The sequence below is a fragment of the Xiphophorus couchianus genome, chromosome 13 (genome assembly GCF_001444195.1).
Source record: "Xiphophorus couchianus chromosome 13, X_couchianus-1.0, whole genome shotgun sequence".
Taxonomy (NCBI): domain Eukaryota; kingdom Metazoa; phylum Chordata; class Actinopteri; order Cyprinodontiformes; family Poeciliidae; genus Xiphophorus; species Xiphophorus couchianus.
This window is the reverse complement of record NC_040240.1, coordinates 17559347-17580114: the sequence shown is the minus strand read 5'-3', so window position 1 is coordinate 17580114 and position 20768 is coordinate 17559347. Positions and strand designations below refer to the sequence as shown.

General features: G+C 38.3%; 4 protein-coding genes across 4 annotated transcripts in view; all 4 read right to left on the bottom strand.

Moving 5' to 3' along the window:
- Positions 1–4142, bottom strand: part of LOC114155504 (GTPase IMAP family member 4-like) — a 33874-nt gene extending 29732 nt beyond the window's left edge. The window contains exon 1 of the mRNA XM_028035415.1: positions 4039–4142. Coding sequence (XP_027891216.1) covers positions 4039–4081 — 43 coding nt within the window. The 5' untranslated portion in view covers positions 4082–4142. The remainder of the gene's footprint in view (positions 1–4038) is intronic.
- On the bottom strand, positions 1670–17971 carry LOC114155505 (GTPase IMAP family member 4-like). Its single transcript, XM_028035417.1, has 3 exons — positions 17876–17971; positions 14135–14348; positions 1670–2330 (listed from the first exon to the last, which is right to left on the bottom strand). The coding sequence occupies exons 1-3, from the start codon at positions 17913–17915 to the stop codon at positions 1685–1687; spliced, it is 900 nt and encodes a 299-aa protein (XP_027891218.1). The 5' UTR covers positions 17916–17971; the 3' UTR covers positions 1670–1684.
- Positions 6829–8754, bottom strand: LOC114155502 (GTPase IMAP family member 4-like). The gene is made up of 2 exons (XM_028035412.1): positions 8654–8754; positions 6829–7875 (listed from the first exon to the last, which is right to left on the bottom strand). Exons 1-2 carry the CDS (start codon positions 8694–8696, stop codon positions 6857–6859), a joined length of 1062 nt encoding a protein of 353 aa, XP_027891213.1. The 5' UTR covers positions 8697–8754; the 3' UTR covers positions 6829–6856.
- LOC114155501 (GTPase IMAP family member 4-like) lies at positions 12735–20619 on the bottom strand. The gene is made up of 2 exons (XM_028035411.1): positions 20064–20619; positions 12735–13797 (listed from the first exon to the last, which is right to left on the bottom strand). Exons 1-2 carry the CDS (start codon positions 20550–20552, stop codon positions 13261–13263), a joined length of 1026 nt encoding a protein of 341 aa, XP_027891212.1. The 5' UTR covers positions 20553–20619; the 3' UTR covers positions 12735–13260.
- Positions 20620–20768: the final 149 nt, after the last annotated feature.

The following is a 20768-nucleotide window of genomic DNA, read 5'->3' as shown; positions in this document are numbered from 1 at the left end:
AATTTGGTTAAACATGTTTGTTCAGTGAAGTTATTCTCAGTGGGTAGAGAATCAATTTCACTAAAATAAGATCATCAATACCTCATAATGAAACTGCCTCAGTAAAAGTGAAAAGTACAACATAGTAAAAATACACCAAAAAGTAAATTTTTTCAGAAGGTAACCTTCAGTTATCTGGTTGCAAAAATGTAAAGCAGAGCTACAGCGCCCTCTAGTGGACAGTTTGAAAACAGGAGCAGAACAGTTGTGATCTCTGATGAAATACTTTACTGCAATAATGTTTTTCACATGAAACAAAACATTAAGTGATAACATTCAGTGCCACATAAGTAAATTTAGTACTTTGAGAAGTTTTAAAACTACAACATTAAAAGGAAAACATTGCATGATGTTTTTTAAAAAATATTTAGAAAAAAGCATAAAAAGTGTGAGATAGATTTGTATTTAGTCCCTTTTACTCCTGAATAAACCAAGTTATTTAGTCAGTATGAATCCAGATGTTTCAGCATCATGATCCTGGTTTAGCCAGATGATTCTTCCAGGTAAGTGGTTCTTTTCCACTGTTGCCACATGCTTGCCCATAATGTTGGACTGCTGAAAAGTCAATAACTTGATAGAGTTCTCTGGTTTTCCTTAGATAGACCAGATGGACAATTATTTCCCAACTGGGATTACATGACAAAGTGTGGACTGTACGGGATTATAGACAGAACTGCACAAAGAAGGATTTGAATATAATAATCACACTGTGCTAGAATAAACCTATTTGAAACAAACTCTGGATATTAGTTAAGTAGAACTTGTTTATTTTATTTTAAAAAGTAGTTTTGAAGAGACATTTGTGGCAAATTTATATGACATGAACAAACTGTCTAACATTTAGTGGAACTTTGTGTTTAGCATTGTTTTAATGCTTAACTTACTGTTTATAAAAAGGAGATGGTGGTCTATAAAGAGTATGAAGTAAAATATGATTCAAAAGCTAAAATACTTACAAATAAAATGTAAACATTTTTAATCTAACTTAACATGCATTCAGGCATTTTTCTTCCAAACAGAAGTGTATTGAGAGACTATGATTGGATTTGAAGCAGCGTTAAGTGAAGATCAGCCTGCAGTCTTCAAGATCTCCAACAGTGTTAAAGTCTGGCAGCTTCATATTATAGACAGTTAAGCTCTAAATGATTCAGGCCCATCTAGAGGTTCAGAGTCTATGATGATCTAAAATGGGTCTAAGCACCGTGTTCTTAGAAAACCTCACAAGAACTGTCCAACAAAGAACATCCAGGTTCTGGCTGAGTTTTAATGTCAAGATGTGGTGAAGGAGTTTTACTCTGGCTGGAGATTTACTTCATTTATTAACACAATGAAAGAAACAGAATCTAGTTTGTTGTTTTCTGTTCTCCATGTTTTATACTTAAATGTTTTCATAAAGAAACTTGCAGTTAAAATAAGTTGTTTTCAGATTCCTGCAGTCGTCATGTTTGTATGAGCAGCAAGTTTACAAATTTCACTATTTACAGTAACTTTTTAAAGAAACTTTTAACACGATTACCAAAGTGTTCTCCAGCTTTAATCAAAAAAAGGACAGGATTATTTCGCTCAGCTTCTTCTCTGGCCTTAGATTCATGCTGGAGCTGCATCTTGGATTTTGCCTCTTGAATTTCTCTCTCTTGCTTTTCCTTCAGGGCTGCAAACTCTCTCTGTCTCTCCACCTCAATCCTTTCCCTCTCCTTTTTTCTCTCCTCTTCATCTCTTTTCTCTCATTTCTCTTCTCCCTCTTTGTCTCAGCCTGGAATTGTTCAAACATTCTCTGAATTTCTTCATCATACTTTTCTTTTATTTTTCTCTCCAGTTCTTCTTTGTCTTTACGTAATTTCTCTTCTTTCTCCTTCAGGATTCGTTGTTTCTCCTCTTCGATTTCCCTCTCTACCTCTTGGAACATCTTATTGGTGTAGTGACTTCCTCCATTCCTGTCAACAATGGTTCTGATCTTCTTCAGCAGCTCAGTGACCTGAGGTTTCTTATCTTTCAGCTTGTTGTTGAAGACATGATACTGGCCGTTACATCTGGACACCAGATCCTGCAGCTCCTGGTTTTCAGACAAATAATCCTCAATGGTGGTATCATCAAGATCATCTCCACGAGTAAACAGAACCATGCTGTATCTGTCTGCTGCCTCTCCAAACATTTCTTGGATCTTTTGCACTGATTGTTTTTCTTCTGCTGTGAATCTGCCGATTGCAACAACCACCAGGAAGATGTGGGGTCCAGGAGAAGCGTAACAGATGCACTGACTAAGATCTTTGGTTGTTTTATCTTCTCCAAACCTGGTGTTGAACAAACCTGGAGTATCAATGACAGCAACCTGCTGTCCATCAATATTACTGGAGCCTTTAGAGCAGTCAGCAGTCATGGATTTCGAGCTGCATTTGGATTCAAAGCACCATCGACCCAGAATGGTGTTTCCAGTAGCACTCTTCCCAGTCCCAGTCTTCCCCACCATCACGATCCTCAGCTCATCGTTGTTTGTAATGTTTGTTCCTGTGAAGAAGAAAGTTTGAATCTGAATTAGAATCATCATGTTGTGCTCAGAGCTTCAGCCTCTGTGTGTCTGGAAGAAAAGAAATGATCCATCTGAGATCTTGGGAAGCATCGATCTCTGCTAAAATATTACTGACCGTCTTCCATGTTCTTTCAACAAACAGTTAAGAGAGTTGTTTGAGTTTCACCACTATTTACCTGCTATTGAAAGTATTCTTAGACGTTTGTCTTTTATTCTGCAGCTCATGTGACCAAACCAGCTGAAAAGATGAAAAGTTAAAATACTCAATGTTGTCTCGTACACAAGCTGGTAACCCCAAGTTCACTAGATCTTCTTAAAAATAGAGTCTCTGACAACAGTTCTTAAAAATATAGCAAAGGTAAGTTGACTGTCCAGGAATTTTTCAAAGTATTTAAAATGTGCTAATTTTAAATACTTTGTGTGTTTAAAATTAGCCAACAAAGGGCCAAACAGATTCAACAGGTTGGCCCTTGAGTGAAACTGGATCCACTTTCAAGTCATGTTTATGTCACTTAATTTGCTCTACATCCTTAAGAAAATAAAAAAGTTTGTTGTTTTATTAGATAGTTTATCTTTTATGGTACCAGTAATGCTGGAATTAATATTACATAAGATGTATTCATGTTAGTTGAGGCAGTAGCATAAAGGAGAAGTTAAAATACATGCTGACAGTGAAAGTCCTTGTTCAAAGTAAAGATATCACCGATTTCAAATTAAAGTATAAACGGGAGGCCACGGATAATATAGAAAATAGCGCCCCCTACATATCCAGAGTGCACTAGTCCCATTTCCAAATATGGTGTGAGACTGCCACATGGTCTGTTCCCGCCCCTTACTGTTAGCAGCAAACACTAAGGGGCAGCAAACATGGCAGACCATTGCACTCTGGAAGGGGCCGATATTTCCTACATTATCCACATTCTGCTGTTTTTATTTTACTTTGAAATCTGTGATAAATCTTCACCTTTACAAAGGAATTCTCTCTTTTATTTACTTTAGCGCACCTCACAGTTCTTAACAGATCCTGTATCTTTCTGTGTACTTCTCTCCTTGGTTGCATCTTTAGTGGCCGTGCAAAACTTTCTGTTACTGCTTTTTAAACGAATTTATGGCGGCGCAGAGACAAGCTACACTTTTATAGCAATTACTATACAAATTCAGATAAAGCTGCTTTATATTTGATTAGAATGATTAAATTGAGATGAAGCTAAGGTCAAGAAGGGTGGGGCTACAGTCCTGCAATTATTTAATATATTTAGTTATAGTTTAAAAAGAAAAATGTAAAATCATGTCAAAATACAATCAGTGGTCATTTGAATATCACACAAGTCTTCCCAAGAAATTAAAGTCCATGATTATATTGAAACATGAGGTAGAATAAGAAGAAAGAGGAGTGAAAGTGAAATGCTTGTTTTTGTTGGTGGATAATTTCCACATCAGCATAAACTCAACATAAAGTTATCTTGACTTACCACAGTTGTAGGTCTTGTTTGGGCTGAACTTGTCGCTGGCCATGATCAGTCAGAGAGATCAGTGCAGACGCTGCGGTTGCAGTGAAGTACTGAGTCCAGTGTGGATCCTGCACAGGCCTTTTATACAGATCCACAGTCAAACTGAAACTGGAGCTGTGATTGGCTCTTTCTGTCACAGAAGCTTAGAAATCATTATTTATTATAAATTACATCAATTTTCCCTCCAGTTTTTCTCAAATCTGTAAAATTCACACAAAATCTACAAATTCCCAAATGTTTTCTGGTTTTACTGAATTTTGTTTTCCCAAAATTGGCCAAAACACTGAATTGAAGTGACTGATGCTTCAGCCTTACTTGATGTCAAGTTATAATCTGTGACCAATACAGTGATTAATAAAAAGTCACTTTAACATCAGGCACTAGAGCAAATGTTGTACAAATCCCTTACAAATATTTCTAAATTAGCATCATACAATCTGTGATTTTGATTGCAGAAAAACCAGAAAAACAATAAAATCCTGGATGAACTGATCAGTGTGAAAAGATGTTCAATATTTTTAAATTTTAAGAGACACTTAGTGAATGCTAAAACAGCTATTTGTTGTTTCAGGAAACCCATTAAATTTAACAGTGTAATGGGTTTCATCAAATATTCTGGCACAACCAGCCCTTTAAGAACATGTAGATTTTTTATATGGACCTAAATGGAAATGAGTTTTACAGCCCTGGGCTTGAGCATTTTTAGAAACTGTTTTGAACTGCAAAGTGATTGTAGTATTTAAAAACAGGTTATATCTTCATGTCTCAGCAACAGGGGGATAGATCCCAGCAAAGAGCTTCCAGGTTCATTGCACATGTAGTGGAACATTTTATAAAGTGCTCCTCACCCCTCTTGTGCTTTAGATTGTGTCTGCATGATGGGATCATGCAGACATGATGAGATCGTGTGTCTGCATGATCTTGTCATGAGATCAAGCTGCTCTCCTATAAACTTCTACAGTAACACATAACAGCAGCATGTCTTTGATCCTGATACCATCTAAGTGTTACTCCCCCAACCCAGAACTGAAACGGCCTTTTCAGCTTCACATAACAACCTCCTTTCCTTAACAATAGACAAATAGCAGGACCACAGAATCCCTGGTGCAAAACGATCAGGGATTCACACCTATTGTCCAATCAAGCTTCTCTTCTCTCTATTGGGAAACACCCAGAGACGGAGACTCCTTTGACTCTGTATTTCTTTTCTGACCTTGCAAGGTTTTAATAAATTTCTTATTTCTTCTTATCCAGATTCTTGATAAAGTAATTTTTTCCATGACAATTTGCCGTTGTAGGCAGGATTCCACATTTGGTTGCCGGGAACTGGACGACCAGTGCGTGATGTCGCCTGGAATCGTCCAGCCTCCAACCTCACAGCCTAGAGAGGAGGGAGGACTGATTACTCCGGTTCACGATCATCAACGCCGGAATCACAAACAGTAATCATGAAATAAGTCTGGTGAAAAGAATTAGTATTATTTTTTTCTGTGTTTCACAATTATTGATTGTCTCATGAATTAGTGAGAAGGGAAACAGCAAAGACTTGGAAACCAGAACGAGTTAAAGTCCCTGCTTAAGATATAAAAGACAGGACACCAATGTTACGACTTTTAAGGCTGGGGGTCCCAGAAGTTGGTGGGAATAAACATAAACAAAAGTCCCTGTTTAAGGAACCCAGAAGTCACTGGGAATAAAGATGAAGTCCTTGTTTATGATGCATAAGACAAGTTCACTGTATATAAAAAGGAGATGGTGGTCTATAGAGTAAGAAGTAAAAATATGATTCAAAAGCTAATATGAAATAAATAATGATGCAGCATTTTCCCATCATGCAACAGTGTTTATTGATGAGACAAGTGTTGCATTGCACACAGCTCAGCACAGGATTACACAACAAATCTCTTTAAACATAAATCAGTGAACAAAATCCACTTCTAATCAAGTTTAAGCCGTAATCACAAAGAAAAGTTGTAAAATTAAACAATGACAAGAAATGTGCTTAGAAAAAATGGATGTAAGAAGAATATTTCTGTGATTGTATTCTAATTATGGATTTGATAACAGAGAACAAAATAGATACATTAAGAGATATCAAAAATCAGAAACTAATACCAGTAATGATGAAATTTCATATGCAAGCATCTTAGATTAAGCATATCAGCAGGAATACGTATAAAATTTTCCAAGATACATTTTCTGAAAGCTGAAAAGTGGTAAATAAAATACTTAAAAATAAAATGTAAACATTTTTAATCTAACTTAACATGCATTCAAGCATTTTTTTTTCCAAACAGGAAGTGTATTGAGAGACTATGATTGGATTTGAAGCAGCCTGAAGTGAAGATCAGCCTGCAGTCTTCAAGATCTCCAACAGTGTTAAAGTCTGGCAGCTTCATATTATAGACAGTTAAGCTCTAAATGATTCAGGCCCATCTAGAGGTTCAGAGTCTATGATGATCTAAAATGGGTCTAAGCACCGTGTTCTTAGAAAACCTCACAAGAACTGTCAAACAAAGAACATCCAGGTTCTGGCTGAGTTTTATTGTCAAGATGTGGTGAAGGAGTTTTACTCTGGCTGGAAATTTACTTCATTTATTAACACAATGAAAGAAACAGAATCTAGTTTGTTGTTTTCTGTTCTCCATGTTTTATACTTAAATGTTTTTGTCAAGAGACTTTCAGTAGAGATTTGTTGGTTTTATTTACCTGCATCATCATGTTACTAAGAGACAAAAGATTCCAACTTTCACTACTTAATTATATTTTTAAAAGCATTTTATTTAAAAAAGTTTTTTAAAAAATTAACCATGAGTTCTCCAGTTTTAGCCAAATAATAAAGAGGATTATTTTGCTCAGCTTCTTCTCTGGCCTTAGATTCATGCTGGAGCTGCAGCTTGGATTTTGTTTCTTGAATTTCTCTCTCCTTCTTTTCCTTCATGGCTGCAAACTCCCTCTCCCTCTCCGCCTCTCTCCTTTGCATCTGACTTTTTCTCTCCTTCTTCTCCCTCTTTCTCTCAGCCTGAATTTGTTCAAATATTCTCTCAATCTCTTCATCATATTTTTCTTTTATTTTTCTCTCCAGTTCTTCTTTCTCTTTATGTATTTTCTCTTCTTTCTCCGTCAGGATTCGTTGTTTCTCCTCTTCGATTTTCCTCTCAGCCTCTTGGAACATCTTATTGGTGTAGTGACTTCCTCCGTTACTGTCAACAATGGTTCTGATCTTCTTCAGCAGCTCAGTGACCTGAAGTTTCTTCTGTTTCAGCTCACAAGCTAAAGTTTCTTTCAGCTTGTTGTTGAAGACATGATACTGGCCGTTACATCTGGACACCAGATCCTGCAGCTCTGGGCTTTTAGACAAATAATCCTCAATGGTGGTGTCTTCAAGGTCGTCTCCACGGGTAAACAGAACCATGCTATATCTGTCTGCTGCCTCTGCAAAGATTTCTTGGATCTTTTGCACTGATTGTTTTTCTTCTTCTGTGAATCTGCCGATTGCAACGACCACCAGGAAGATGTGGGGTCCAGGAGAAGCGTAACAGATGCACTGACTCAGGTCTTTGGTTGTTTTATCTTCTCCAAACCTGGTATTGAACAGACCTAGAGTATCAATGACAGCAACCTGCTGTCCATCCACATAACTGGAGCATTTGGAGCAGTTTACAGTCATGGATTTGGCGCTGCATTTGGATTCAAAGTACGGTCGACCCAGAATGGTGTTTCCAGTAGCACTCTTCCCAGTCCCAGTCTTCCCCACCAGCACAATCCTCAGGTCTTTGTTGTTTGTAATGTTTGTTCCTGTGAAGAAGAAAGTTTGAATCTGAATTAGAATCATCATGTTGTGCTCAGAGCTTCAGCCTCTGTGTGTCTGGAAGAAAAGAAATGATCCATCTGAGACCTTGGGAAGCATTGAGGGAATCAATGACATGGGGATAATCATACAGTTGAAACCAAACATTTCAAAACTCTATATTACCATGTTGGTGTTAAGATTCTTGACAAACATGCACAGACCAGTAAAAATGTTAACATTTATCTTACAAAGATTCATCTGTGATAAATCTTCACCTTTACAAAGAAATTCTCTCTTTTATTTACTTTAGCGCACCTCACAGTTCTTAACAGATCCTGTATCTTTCTGTGTACTTCTCTCCTTGGTTGCATCTTTAGTGGCCGTGCAAAACTTTCTGTTACTGCTTTTTGATCGGATTTATGGCAGCGCAGAGACAAGCTACACTTTTACAGCAGTTAATATACAAATTCAGATGAATGTGCTTTATATTTGGTTAGAATGATTAAGTAGAGATGAAGCTAAGGTCAAGAAGGGTGGGGCTACAGTGCTGCAATTATTTAATATATTTAGATATAGTTTAAAAAGAAAAATGTAAAATCATGTCAAAATACAACCAGTGGTCATTTGAATATCACACAAGTCTACCCAAGAAATTAAAGTCCATGATTATATTGAAACATGAGGTAGAACAAGAAGAAAGAGGAGTGAAAGTGAAATGCTTGTTTTTGTTGGTGGATAATTTCCACATCAGCATAAACTCAACATAAAGTTATCTTGACTTACCACAGTTGTAGGTCTTGTTTGGGCTGAACTTGTCGCTGGCCATGATCAGTCAGAGAGATCAGTGCAGACGCTGCGGTTGCAGTGAAGTACTGAGTCCAGTGTGGATCCTGCACAGGCCTTTTATACAGATCCACAGTCAAACTGAAACTGGAGCTGTGATTGGCTCTTTCTGTCACAGAAGCTTAGAAATCATTTTCATGCTTTACTTGGTCAACATGAAGCTCGGTTAGAGTACATGTGTCAAACTCATGGTCCGGGGGCCAAATCTGGCCCTCTGAAACTTTTTATGTGGCTCCAAATTACATCAATTTTCCCTCCAGTTTTTCACAAATCTGCAAAATTCACAAAAAATCTACAAATTCCCAAATGTTTTCTGGTTTTACTGAATTTTGTTTTCCCAAAATTGTCCAAAAACACTGATTTGAAGTGACTGATGCTTCAGCCTTACTTGATGTCAAGTTATAATCTGTGACCAATACAGTGATTAATAAAAAGTCACTTTAACATCAGGCACTAGAGCAAATGTTGTACACATTCCTTACAAATATTTCTAAATCAGAACCATAAAATCTTTGATTTTGATTGCAGAAAAACCAGAAAAATAATAAAATCCTGGATGAACTGATCAGTGTGAAATGATGTTCAATATTTTTTAATTTTAAGAGACACTTATTGAATGCTGAAACAGCTTTTTGTTGCTATTTGTCATGCAGACATGATGAGATCGTGTGTCTGCATGATCTTGTCATGAGATCAAGCTGCTCTCCTATAAACTTCTACAGTAACACATAACACCAGCATGTCTTTGATCCTGATACCATCTAAGTGTTACTCCCCCAACCCAGAACTGAAACGGCCTTTTCAGCTTCACATAACAACCTCCTTTCCTTAACAATAGACAAATAGTGAGACCACAGAATCCCTGGTGCAAAACGATCAGGGATTCACACCTATTGTCCAATCAAGCTTCTCTTCTCTCTGTTGGGAAACACCCAGAGACGGCGACAACCTGCCCTGCATGAAAAGTGGGATTTTCGACCAGCTATTGTCACCTAACGCTGCCGTGCGCTTAGAGATTGAGGGCTATCGGCAAGAGTTTATTGCAGAATGGGAAATTGTAGGGAACTGCGATAATTGTCAAAAACTGTGTCAGTGTTGCCCTACCAGCCCTACCAGAGCCTTTCATATTTAAAAGAAGTTGCTGGGAGCCACGCAAATGTAAATCACCTATTGAGCACCGGCTTTTCAGACTGTCCTTCCTGTTGTAGTTCACCCATTTTCCCTTCTGTGAACCACCCAGGTCTGTTTACCAGTTCCAGGACCCGACCAAAACCCCTCAGAGTTATTACCATGAGGAATAATGAGATTTGTTTAAGTATAAAACAGGAATTAAAGTTACAAGTCATACTAATGGAACAAATACAGAGTGACATTCACCATCCAGCGCTGCACCACACTTTGCTCCCCTTAGGAATGTAACCAAGTTTGCATCGCTAAGTAAAATTTTTAGGGTAAATATGATGATGCATTGTCAACATTGCATGTCTGTCCAGCTCATCCAAGATTGTGTGGTGGAATGCAGACAGAGCCAGAGCTGTACACATTTCCAAGAGAAATGTTTCTGCCGACGTGAAAACACTGAGCTTTACATAAAGCACATCAGTTGTGTCATCATGTGACAAAGTTCCAATCATTTGCACATGTGAAACATTGGTCATTATAGCACCACAGGCACATGTTCATGGCATACCAAGTTGTTGTTGACTCTTCTGAAATCGCCTCCTAATCTGGACTTTGTGATTAAACATTCTCAGTGTTTAATCACAAATACAGGAATAATGGCTCCAAAAAGCCTGTATTCCAACATGGACTCCTTCAAATGGATGTAAATACATGTTGGTGTTGCAGTGCAATGGGCCAAACAGTTTCATACATTTTGAGAAGTCTGTAGGAATTGTTAGGTTATACGCCATGAAGACGTATGTTTGGGGAAAGAATATTCAAACAATGATCTGTCTTATCCATTAAAATATATCTTACAGGTGTAAGAGTTTTGGTTGAATTGATTATATAAAAGCAGAATATACAAGATTACATACAATAGACTTTTGTTGAACGTGATCTTACTTTGACATTCCACCCAGCTGTAGGTTTATCATTGCATAACATAATCAAAAATAATAATAATTTTAAAAAAAACTTCATCCAGAGAGTTTCATTGTACAAAAAATATTTTTGTGAGCAATATTCAAACTAAATGTTACTCTGCACTGATTGCTCCAAACAGCAGAAATCCTGTTATCATGAATTAATCCTGGGTGAATCCCCCCAGGTGTGTCCCTGCAGGACAAGAGGGCTCTCCTGTGCCCAGTCTTCTCGTCGAGAAAATTTTATCAATTGCATTGAGAGACCGGTTGACCAGATCCATAATCTTCAGATTTGGAGGATGTGCAAAGAAAGGCTCCAAAATATAGAAAAAGTCAGGACAAAACAGAGCAAGCAGGGCAGGGAGGGAGCAGAGGAAAAACGCGTCCGCCTTCACCGAGAGCAAGAGAGAAAAGCTGAAGTTATTTCTCTTATTGAAGCTCTAATTGTGTGGAGATTTTTAGGCTCCACACAATGAAAGGTGGGTGCAGACAATAGATAAATGATAATTAAGGTTCATATTTTACACTTTGAACTTCATGATTAATTTGTTAAATATTTTTCAACAACACTGAAACACAAAAGTTAACCAAGTGTTCAAATATAGTTTTATTAGAAAATTACACCTACATCTAAATACAAATAACATAAAGAGGTGATTTTAGCCAGTAAACCCCGACTGTCTGCCTGGAGGCTTGAACTCACCAACACGTCCACATAAACAGAGCTGGGTAAAAAAAATATACTCAATTAAGAGAAACGCTACTTCAACATATTTTTACTGAAATAAAAGTAAAAAGTAGCCACCTAACAAAAGTACAACACAAAAAATACTCCAGAAAGTACCTTTCTTTTTTTTCTAAAAGTTACTAAAGTAACTGTAACTGGTTATTTCCCATCTCTGACCATAAATCACCCAGCAGGTTTTATTCAGAGGCTCCTCAGATCCAAGCTGTGCTGGTTGTTGAAGACTTTGCAGAGTTTGTTTCTCAGCTCCGTTCCCTTCATGTCAACCTGCAGTTGAAAATGTAAGGCAGCGCTGCACCGCCCTCTAGTGGACAGTTTGAAAACAGGAGCAGAAAAGTTGTGATCCCTGATGAAATACTTTACTACAATAATGTTTTTTCACATTATATGAAACAAAACACTGATAACTTTCAGTGCCACATTTGTAAATTCGGGTCAAAATTATTGCTTTTGTGGTGATTTTAATGAGACACAGAAAATGAATCAGAAGAAAAATTAATCTATTTATTATAATCTAAATCGCCAAACAAAAGCAGTGAAAATTTAATTAAAATAATATGTCAGGTTTACATTCATGAGCTGCATTGTCAGGTAAATGTACTCATGGAGTAATTTTAGGCCTTTTCTGGGAATTTTCCTCTCTGCTGCTTATTTTCTCCATTTGTGGATAATGTCTGTAATTGTTGTTTTAGCCTACTTCATGTTAGCAGACAGGTGCTGTTAAGTGAATACTTGATGATTTTATAGGTCTTGTTGTAATTATGCTAAGGCTTTGAGTTCAAAAACTGTGATAAATCTAAATTAAGTCATAACATTTTCCCATTTCTCTAGATTTTTTTGCTTTAAATTGTATTTTTGTGTTTACTCAGATCCTCTTTGCCTGACATTAAACGAGTTTGACTTCAAACATGTAAAAAAAGAAATTAGTATGCGAGTAAAAATATTTTTCTCAGCTTTGTATTTCTCAGTTTATACCAACTTTAGCTGAAACCCTTACAAAACACTGATGTGTTCTTCAACGAAGACAAAACACTTTGTTTTGTTTAAAATGTTATTTTCTATCAGTCCTAGTTTAAGTGTGTATTTATAAGACAACTAAAGTAGTTTATTATACATTCAATACCACAACATTCCCCAGTCGCTTCTATATGTAAAGCAGATAATTTAAAAAACAATCAATTTAGCAACATTTATTGTTTTCATCAAGCTTTATTTGTGATTTCATATTCAGAACAAGGTGACACAAAATATCTCAACAGAACAGAAACATAAAAAAACACTGCAAATCAGTTCAAACAATCATCACAAAATAATAATTGTTGCAGAAAGTGCAAGAATATTGAAGTGAAAATCATTGTGAATCTTGTATATTTACTGTCATTTTCCATTTATGCTAATCTTTACAGCAACAATTTCCAAAAGGTCTAAGCACCGTGTTCTTAGAAAACCTCACAAGAACTGTCCAACAAAGAACATCCAGGTTCTGGCTGAGTTTTAATGTCAAGATGTGGTGAAGAGTTTTTCTCTGGCTGGAGATTTACTTCATTTATTAACACAATGAAAGAAACAGAATCTAGTTTGTTGTTTTCTGTTCTCCATGTTTTATACTTAAATGTTTTTGTCAAGAGACTTTCAGTAGAGATTTGTTGGTTTTATTTACCTGCATCATCATGTTAGTAAGAGACAGAAGATTCCAACTTTTACTACTTAATTATTTAAAAAAGGCTTTTAAAAAAATTTACCAGGCTTTCTCCAGCATTAGAGATGTTTTCTCCAACTTTAGCCAAATAATAGAGAGGATTATTTCGCTCAGCTTCTTCTCTGGCCTTAGATTCATGCTCAGACTGCAGCTTGGATTTTGCTTCTTGAATTTCTCTCTCCTGCTTTTCCTTCATGGCTGCAAACTCTCTCTCTCTCTCCTTTCTCTCTGCCTCATTCTTTTCCTTCTCCCTCCTCCTCTCTTCATTCATTTCTTCTCTCTCCCTCTTCTTCTCCTCCTCTCTCTCCTTCTTCTCTCTCTCTCTCTCAGCCTGGATTTGCTTATACATTCTCTCCATCTCTTTCTCATACTTTTCTTTTATCTTTCTCTCCAGTTCTTCTTTCTCTTTATGTATTTTCTCTTCTTTCTCCGTCAGGATTCGTTGTTTCTCCTCTTCGATTTTCCTCTCAGCCTCTTGGAACATCTTATTGGTGTAGTGACTTCCTCCGTTACTGTCAACAATGGTTCTGATCTTCTTCAGCAGCTCAGTGACCTGAAGTTTCTTCTGTTTCAGCTCACAAGCTAAAGTTTCTTTCAGCTTGTTGTTGAAGACATGATACTGGCCGTTACATCTGGACACCAGATCCTGCAGCTCTGGGCTTTTAGACAAATAATCCTCAATGGTGTCTTCAAGATTGTCTCCATTAGTAAACAGAACCATGCTGTATCTGTCTGCTGCCTCTCCAAAGATTTCTTGAATCTTTTCCACTGATTGTTTTTCTTCTTCTGTGAATCTGCCGATTGCAATGACCACCAGGAAGATGTGGGGTCCAGGAGAAGCAAAGCTGATGCACTGACTCAGGTCTTTGATTGTTTTATCTTTTCCAAACCTGGTGTCAAACAGACCTGGAGTATCAATGACAGCAACCTGCTGTCCATCAATATCACTGGAGCCTTTGGAGCAGTTTACAGTCATGGAAGTGGGGCTGCATTTGGAATCAAAGTATTTTTGACCCAGAATGGTGTTTCCAGTAGCACTCTTCCCAATCCCAGTCTTCCCCACCATCACGATCCTCAGCTCATTGTTGTTTGTAATGTTTGTTCCTGTGAAGAAGAAAGTTTGAATCTGAATTAGAATCATCATGTTGTGCTCAGAGCTTCAGCCTCTGTGTGTCTGGAAGAAAAGAAATGATCCATCTGAGACCTTGGGAAGCATTGAGGGAATCAATGACATGGGGATAATCATACAGTTGAAACCAAACATTTCAAAACTCTATATTACCATGTTGGTGTTAAGATTCTTGACAAAAAACATGCACAGACACTCTTAGGAAACAAGTAAAAACTAAAATATTTATTTTACAAAGTGGTTGCTTGTCCATGAATACTGGATGCATCAATCGTTATTAATTTAAACTATCAGAGGAGTTTCTGGGTTTTTTTCAGATTTTTCTCACTTTCGTTTAGTTTTTTCTGACGTTGAAAAATCTCTTCATATCTCTAATCCATGAACCTGCCACTCTGAGAATCACTGCGATGCACAACATTGGTTGTGTTCATGTGATCAGAACTGGTGTATCCGTCCTACCCATCAATCCGTCCTACCCATCAACCCATCCTACCTTGTGGTAATGCTACGCGCACATCGATGCTACGTCACATAATGCTTACTAAGCAGATTTCTTATCCATACATACAACCTGCAGAAGTTTTTTTCATCTGTTTTATTTTTTCAAAGATTACGGTAAGCTTTATTTAATTTATTTTATATCTGGCTTTCATTGAGCTGCTGTATTACTTCATGTTTTCAGTTCACATGGCAGGAAGCTTGTAGACATATTTATAAATGGCTCCAGTCTGCCGTCTGCATGTCGTTACTGTACTGTATGCTGTTAACAAGTCATTGTTTGGTTTCAACCACGTAAATCAAGACAAAATACGTTGTTTTTGTTGGCAATTTTGTAATATTTAGTAATATTAGTGTATATTAGGCTTATACTATCATATCAGGTGCACAGTGACCTGCACAGTTTGATGGACACATTTTGGCTGCAGTTCATTTGATAAAGACTGCCATACAACTTATTAATGTGCAAAGAAAGTGTGCAGGGATCAGTAATTGTAGATGTCTGTGTTTAATTTCAGTAAGAAACTTGTTTCCTGTCTGATAATGTTTCAATCTTACAAACACTTACGATTATATTACAGCAGTAACACACTGACTATGTGCTACCTCTGAATTTTAAATATTTTTAAAAAGGTAGGATTTTCTGATTCAGGGTCTTAATGCATCGATGTGATCTACCCTCACATTAAACAGGATATTTTGATTAAATAATTCAGTGCATCACTTTGTACATAGAGGTAGAATTTCCTGACTAGGGAATTTAGCAGATAAACATGTGAAACAGGAAGAATATTCTGATGAAGGTTTGGTTCATCAACAGCCTTACGTACTTCGGAACTGTACTTCTGTACAGAACTTGTACTTCGTTACATCCCACCACTGGTCTTATCTACATCGAATAATCGAATAATTTCTGGGTTTGACTTTGTTGTCCTTAAATCTGACTTTTTAAGCTAAATTTTAGTGGCTTATGGTTTTTAATTCATCCAATGAAACAAACTATTTTTTTTTACCCCCCTAGCACTGGGATGGCTCGGTTTTCGAGTCCTTCCCATATCGGCTCAACAGGGCCAAAAGGCCGGAGTCCACCCTGACGACTCTGATGGCTCAAATTAGCATCCCTTCTTCAATTGTAAATGTGGCCGTTGACCGTCAGGCCAGAAGGTAGGAGTGTGAATAGTCTATGTTGGGGGTGGGTGCGATCTATGATGGAGGCAGCTCTACAGTAGACTCTCCTGTAGGTAGTGCTCTTCAGTTTAGTTTTGAAGCATACATGAAGTGTTTTTGGAGAGATGTTACCTTTTGCAGCTGATCCATGATGTTGTGCTGCATTATCCAGGTCATTTTGCCGAATGTACATAGAGTTTGCAAAACATACAATCTGTTTCAAAAAATATGCAAAGGTTTTTCTAAAAGAAATTAGTAAAGTTTTTCTTTTAAATAAAGCTAAGAGGGTTTAAAATGACAGTTTAGAAATAAACTAACCAAATTAATTGTGTTGATCCACCTCAAAAAAATCATGCAAAAAGTGTAAGCAAAAGAAATCTGGGAGACTTAGCACATGCAAATTTGCATGCAGCCTTTTGTGCTGTGGAGGATAAATAGGTGACTGCTTCACCTATTTAGTTCACAAGAACTAATGGCATTTATTTCAGTCATAATCTTGCGGGGGGTGACCAAGGTTCCATCACTATGTGACAGCTGGTCAGCAAACCTGGCAAACATGATTGACATGGCAGCACTGAATGCACATGTGCTTTATCAGGCATGCATTGGGGTGCAGGAGAGACGGGTGGACTTCCTGGTTGAGCTTGCAAAAGAGTTCGGTAACTCTCATGTGAGTGAGAAGAAGGCACACAAGGAGAAACTGCTTCGGCAACAACCTTCCACACCCAGCTCAGGCAAAAGGGCGAAGTGTCAGGTCAACCATCGATGCAGGATGCATGTCCCGAGGCCGAAACATCATCAGTGACCCCTCACACCCCCACCATGGACTGTTCTCCCTGCTGCCCTCTGGAAAGAGGTTCTGCAGCATCCGGTGCAGGTCCACCTGGTTCCGAAACAGCTTTTTCCTACTTGCCATCAGACTGCTGAACTCTTAACTGGACTGCACTCAAAAACTGGTCTCCACTTTATACCTTGCACATGTACAGAGCTAAATAACTTCTATTTTACTGTCAGTCCTGCACTTTATATTTTATATTTATATTTATATTCATATTTTATACTGTATTTTATTTTACTCACAACATTGGAACCTCAAACATTATCCTGAGCCGTATGCAACGAAATTTCGTTCTGTATACACCCTGTGCATTGAAAATGACAACAAAGTCAGTCTAAGTCGAAGTCTAAGGAACAATTGTGCAACTGTGAGATGCGTTGAGGCCATTACCAGGGTACTTCTAAGGTAATGGCCCTATTTACTGAACAAAAGCACCTGCTAGATAAAATCCTTCAGGCCAGTTGGACTATCTAAGCCGAAATAGGTATATGTCAAAGTGGACTAACTCAAGCCATTCTAGTGCTAGGGGTCTTTTGTGGGCTCTAGTGTCCCTTATATGAAAGGGGGGAAAACATGCGGCAAATATCTTTGGGTCTGGGAGTCGAACCCGCGACGGCCGCGTCGAGGACGCAAGGCCTCCAAACATGGGTCGCTCTATCCCCTACCCTTAAAACTCAATAATGTTGAATTAACTGAATTTACTGGCATAAGTAAATTTTTATTAGTTATTGTAGAGAAAAATTCACAGCATTAAACCAAATGAGCAAAAGTCTAACGTGTTGGATTTACTGATCTGAATTTATTTGTCTTTACTTAAATTATTATGCAGAAAGTAAGTGTGTAATACTCACTTAATTAACTAGGTTTAGTAAAGCCAGTTGACATAACTTGGTTAAGTAAATTCAACATTTCTTCATTTCTTAGAGTGTGTTTACATGTTTTTGTTTTCAGATATTTTATACATCATAACAGACTCAATATATAGTTAATCTGACTTACCAGAGTTGGGCATCTTGCCTGTGCTGTACTTGCTGTCCATGATCAGTCAGAGAGTTCAGTGTGACGCAGCAGCTGCAGAGAAGAAATTAATGCACTGTGGAAACTGAACAGGCCTTTTATAGTCAAAACATGATCCTCCTATCGTCAAAATGAAAATGAAACTGGAGCTTTGATTGGATCTTTCTGTTCAGGCTTTTACAAGATTTTTAGTTCTTTTTTCATGCTTTACTTGGTGAACATGACCTTTAAATGAAACAAAGCAACTTGATGTATAAAACAATCAGTGGGATGTGAGTTTAATACACAATAAATATATAATAATAATAATAATAATAATAATAATAATAATAATAATAATAATAATGATGTTTAACTTTGATGTCTCAAAAGTTTTTCTAGATTTATATTCAGGTTTTCCCCTAACTCTCTCTCCTCCTCACTGCTTTTACAAGAAACTGCAGCTGTGTGGAAGAAACTGAAAGGAGTTAATCTAAAACAACTTCATGGATCACAGCATGGTTCTGTTAATTATTGTATACGGTAAATTATGTTCTGGAGTTTTGTCTCAGCTCTGTCCCTCCACCTCAGACAAACTGCTTCATTCCTGTTGCTTGCATTATATTTTACTTTAAACAACTTTGAATAAATTTCTAATTCGCTGTAGTTTCAGAAAATTCTGCACGTTTATTAAAAGAACACCATAAATACCATGTTTGATCCTTTATGTTATAAATAAGGCTCTTGCATTGTGTGCTCAGTTTCATTGTGTGGATATTCTTTATGATAGACACAAACTTCTGCCTTTTTAAAGGTAATGATGATTAATTACTCAAATGTGTTTGATTAAAAATATTCCTCCATCCCTCCCTTTATTTCTGAGAACAAAATTAATACATTAAGAGATAACAACAAAAAACCCATCAGACACTAATACCAGCAATGCCTAAAATTCACATGCAAACAGTTTTAAAATCTTACATTAAGCATCTAAACATCAAGAGAAATATTTTTAAAACAGTGTGAGATACTGAGGTCACGGCTGAATTACATCACTACCTGGAGCTTTACCTCAATTATTAGGAAAATAAAGAAAAGCTTATTAGTTCTGCTTTATCATCAGTAGCAGCTTGGTGACATCATCTAACCTCACAACATTTCACATGCCTGGACAGCGTGGTCCGCAGCTTTTCCCATATGATAGAAAGGATTAAATTGTTCAGCTCCAGCTCTGACGCTGGATTCAAACTGGGACTGCAGTTTAGATTTTTACATGTTTTTGTTAGTGGATATTTTCTATCAGAAAGACTCAATCTATATTTTTCCTAATTTCCCTACCGGGCCCTTTGATACGGGCTGTCAGGTCCCTGTATGACCGGTGTCAGAGTCTGGTCCGCATTGCCGGCAGTAAGTCGGGCTCGTTTCCGGTGAGAGTTGGACTCCGCCAGGGCTGCCCTTTGTCACCGATTCTGTTCATCACTTTCATGGACAGAATTTCTAGGCGCAGCCAAGGTGTTGAGGGGATCCGATTTGGCGGCCTTAGGATCTCGTCTCTGCTTTTTGCAGACGATGTGGTCCTATTGGCTTCATCAGGTCGTGATCTGCAGCTCTCGCTGGAGCGGTTCGAAGCCGAGTGTGAAGCGGCCGGGATGGGGATGAGTGCCTCCAAATCTGAGGCCATGGTCTTGAGCCGGAAAAGGGTAGAGTGCCTTCTCCGGGTCAGGGGGTTTGTCCTGCCCCAAGTGGAGGAGTTCAAGTATCTCGAGATCTTGTTCACGAATGGGGGAAGAAAGGAACGGGAGATCGACAGGCGGATTGGCGCAGCATCTGCCGTCAAGCGGGCGCTGTCCGTTGTGGTGAAGAGAGAGCTGAGCCAAAAAGCGAAGCTCTCGATTTACCGGTCGATCTACGTTCCCACCCTCATCTATGGTCATGAGCTCTGGGTCATGACCGAAAGAACGAGATCGCGGATACAAGCGGCCGAAATGGGTTTTCTCCGTAGGGTGGCTGGGCTCTCCCTTAGAGATAGGGTGAGAAGCTCAGTCAATCGGGAGGGACTCAGAGTAGAGCCGCTGCTCCTTCACATCGAGAGGAGCCATTTGAGGTGGCTCGGGCATCTGGTCAGGATGCCTCCTGGACGCCTCCCTGGTGAGGTGTTCTGGGCACGTCCCTTCTTCAGCAGCTCAGTGACCTGAGGTTTCTTATTGTTCATCCGATTGTTGAAGACATGATACTGGCCGTTACATCTGGACACCAGATCCTGCAGCTCTGGGCTTTCAGACAAATAATCTTCAATGGTGTCTTCAAGGTCGTCTCCACGGGAAAACAGAACCATGCTGTATCTGTCTGCTGCCTCTCCAAAGATTTTTTGAATCATTTGCACTGATTGTAATTCTTCTGCTGTGAATCTGCCGATTGGAACGATCACCAGGAAGATGTGGGGTCCAGGAGAAGCATAACAGACGCACTGACTCAGATCTTTGATTGTTTTATGTCCCTTAAATCTGGTGTCAAACAGACCTGGAGTATCAATGACAGCAACCTGCTGTCCATCCACATCACTGGAGACTTTGGAGCAGTTTACAGTCATGGATTTGGGGCTGCATTTGGACTGAAAGCACGGTCGACCCAGAATGGTGTTTCCAGAAGTGCTCTTCCCAATCCCAGTCTTCCCCACCATCACGATCCTCAACTCATTGTTGTTTGTAATGTTTGTTCCTGTGAAGAAGAAAGTTTGAATCTGAATCATCATGTTGCAGAACTTTAGCTGTGGTCCAATAAAACTGCTGTCATGTTATTGTGGCTTAATGTGAATACTATAATGTGAATTAAAAGCATGAATCAAAGTTGGCTGCAAAGTCTGCCTAAGTCCAGCCCAGAAGAGAGACGATCCTTC

Bases quoted from the DNA above. Each gene is read 5' to 3' on its own strand.
- LOC114155502 (XM_028035412.1), bottom strand. From the start codon at position 8,696: ATGGCCAGCGACAAGTTCAGCCCAAACAAGACCTACAACTGTG. The intron at 7,876-8,653 runs GTAAGTCAAGAT...TCTTCTTCACAG, and splicing joins AAACAAGACCTACAACTGTG to GAACAAACATTACAAACAAC.
- LOC114155505 (XM_028035417.1), bottom strand. From the start codon at position 17,915: ATGGACAGCAAGTACAGCACAGGCAAGATGCCCAACTCTG. The intron at 14,349-17,875 runs GTAAGTCAGATT...TCTTCTTCACAG, and splicing joins AGGCAAGATGCCCAACTCTG to GAACAAACATTACAAACAAC. The intron at 2,331-14,134 runs GTTTGGAAAAGA...GTTCAACACCAG, and splicing joins CCAGGTCTGTTTGACACCAG to GTTTGGAGAAGATAAAACAA.
- LOC114155501 (XM_028035411.1), bottom strand. From the start codon at position 20,552: ATGGTGGGGAAGACTGGGATTGGGAAGAGCACTTCTGGAAACACCATT. The intron at 13,798-20,063 runs GTCACTGAGCTG...AAGAAACTTCAG, and splicing joins TGAACAATAAGAAACCTCAG to GTCACTGAGCTGCTGAAGAA.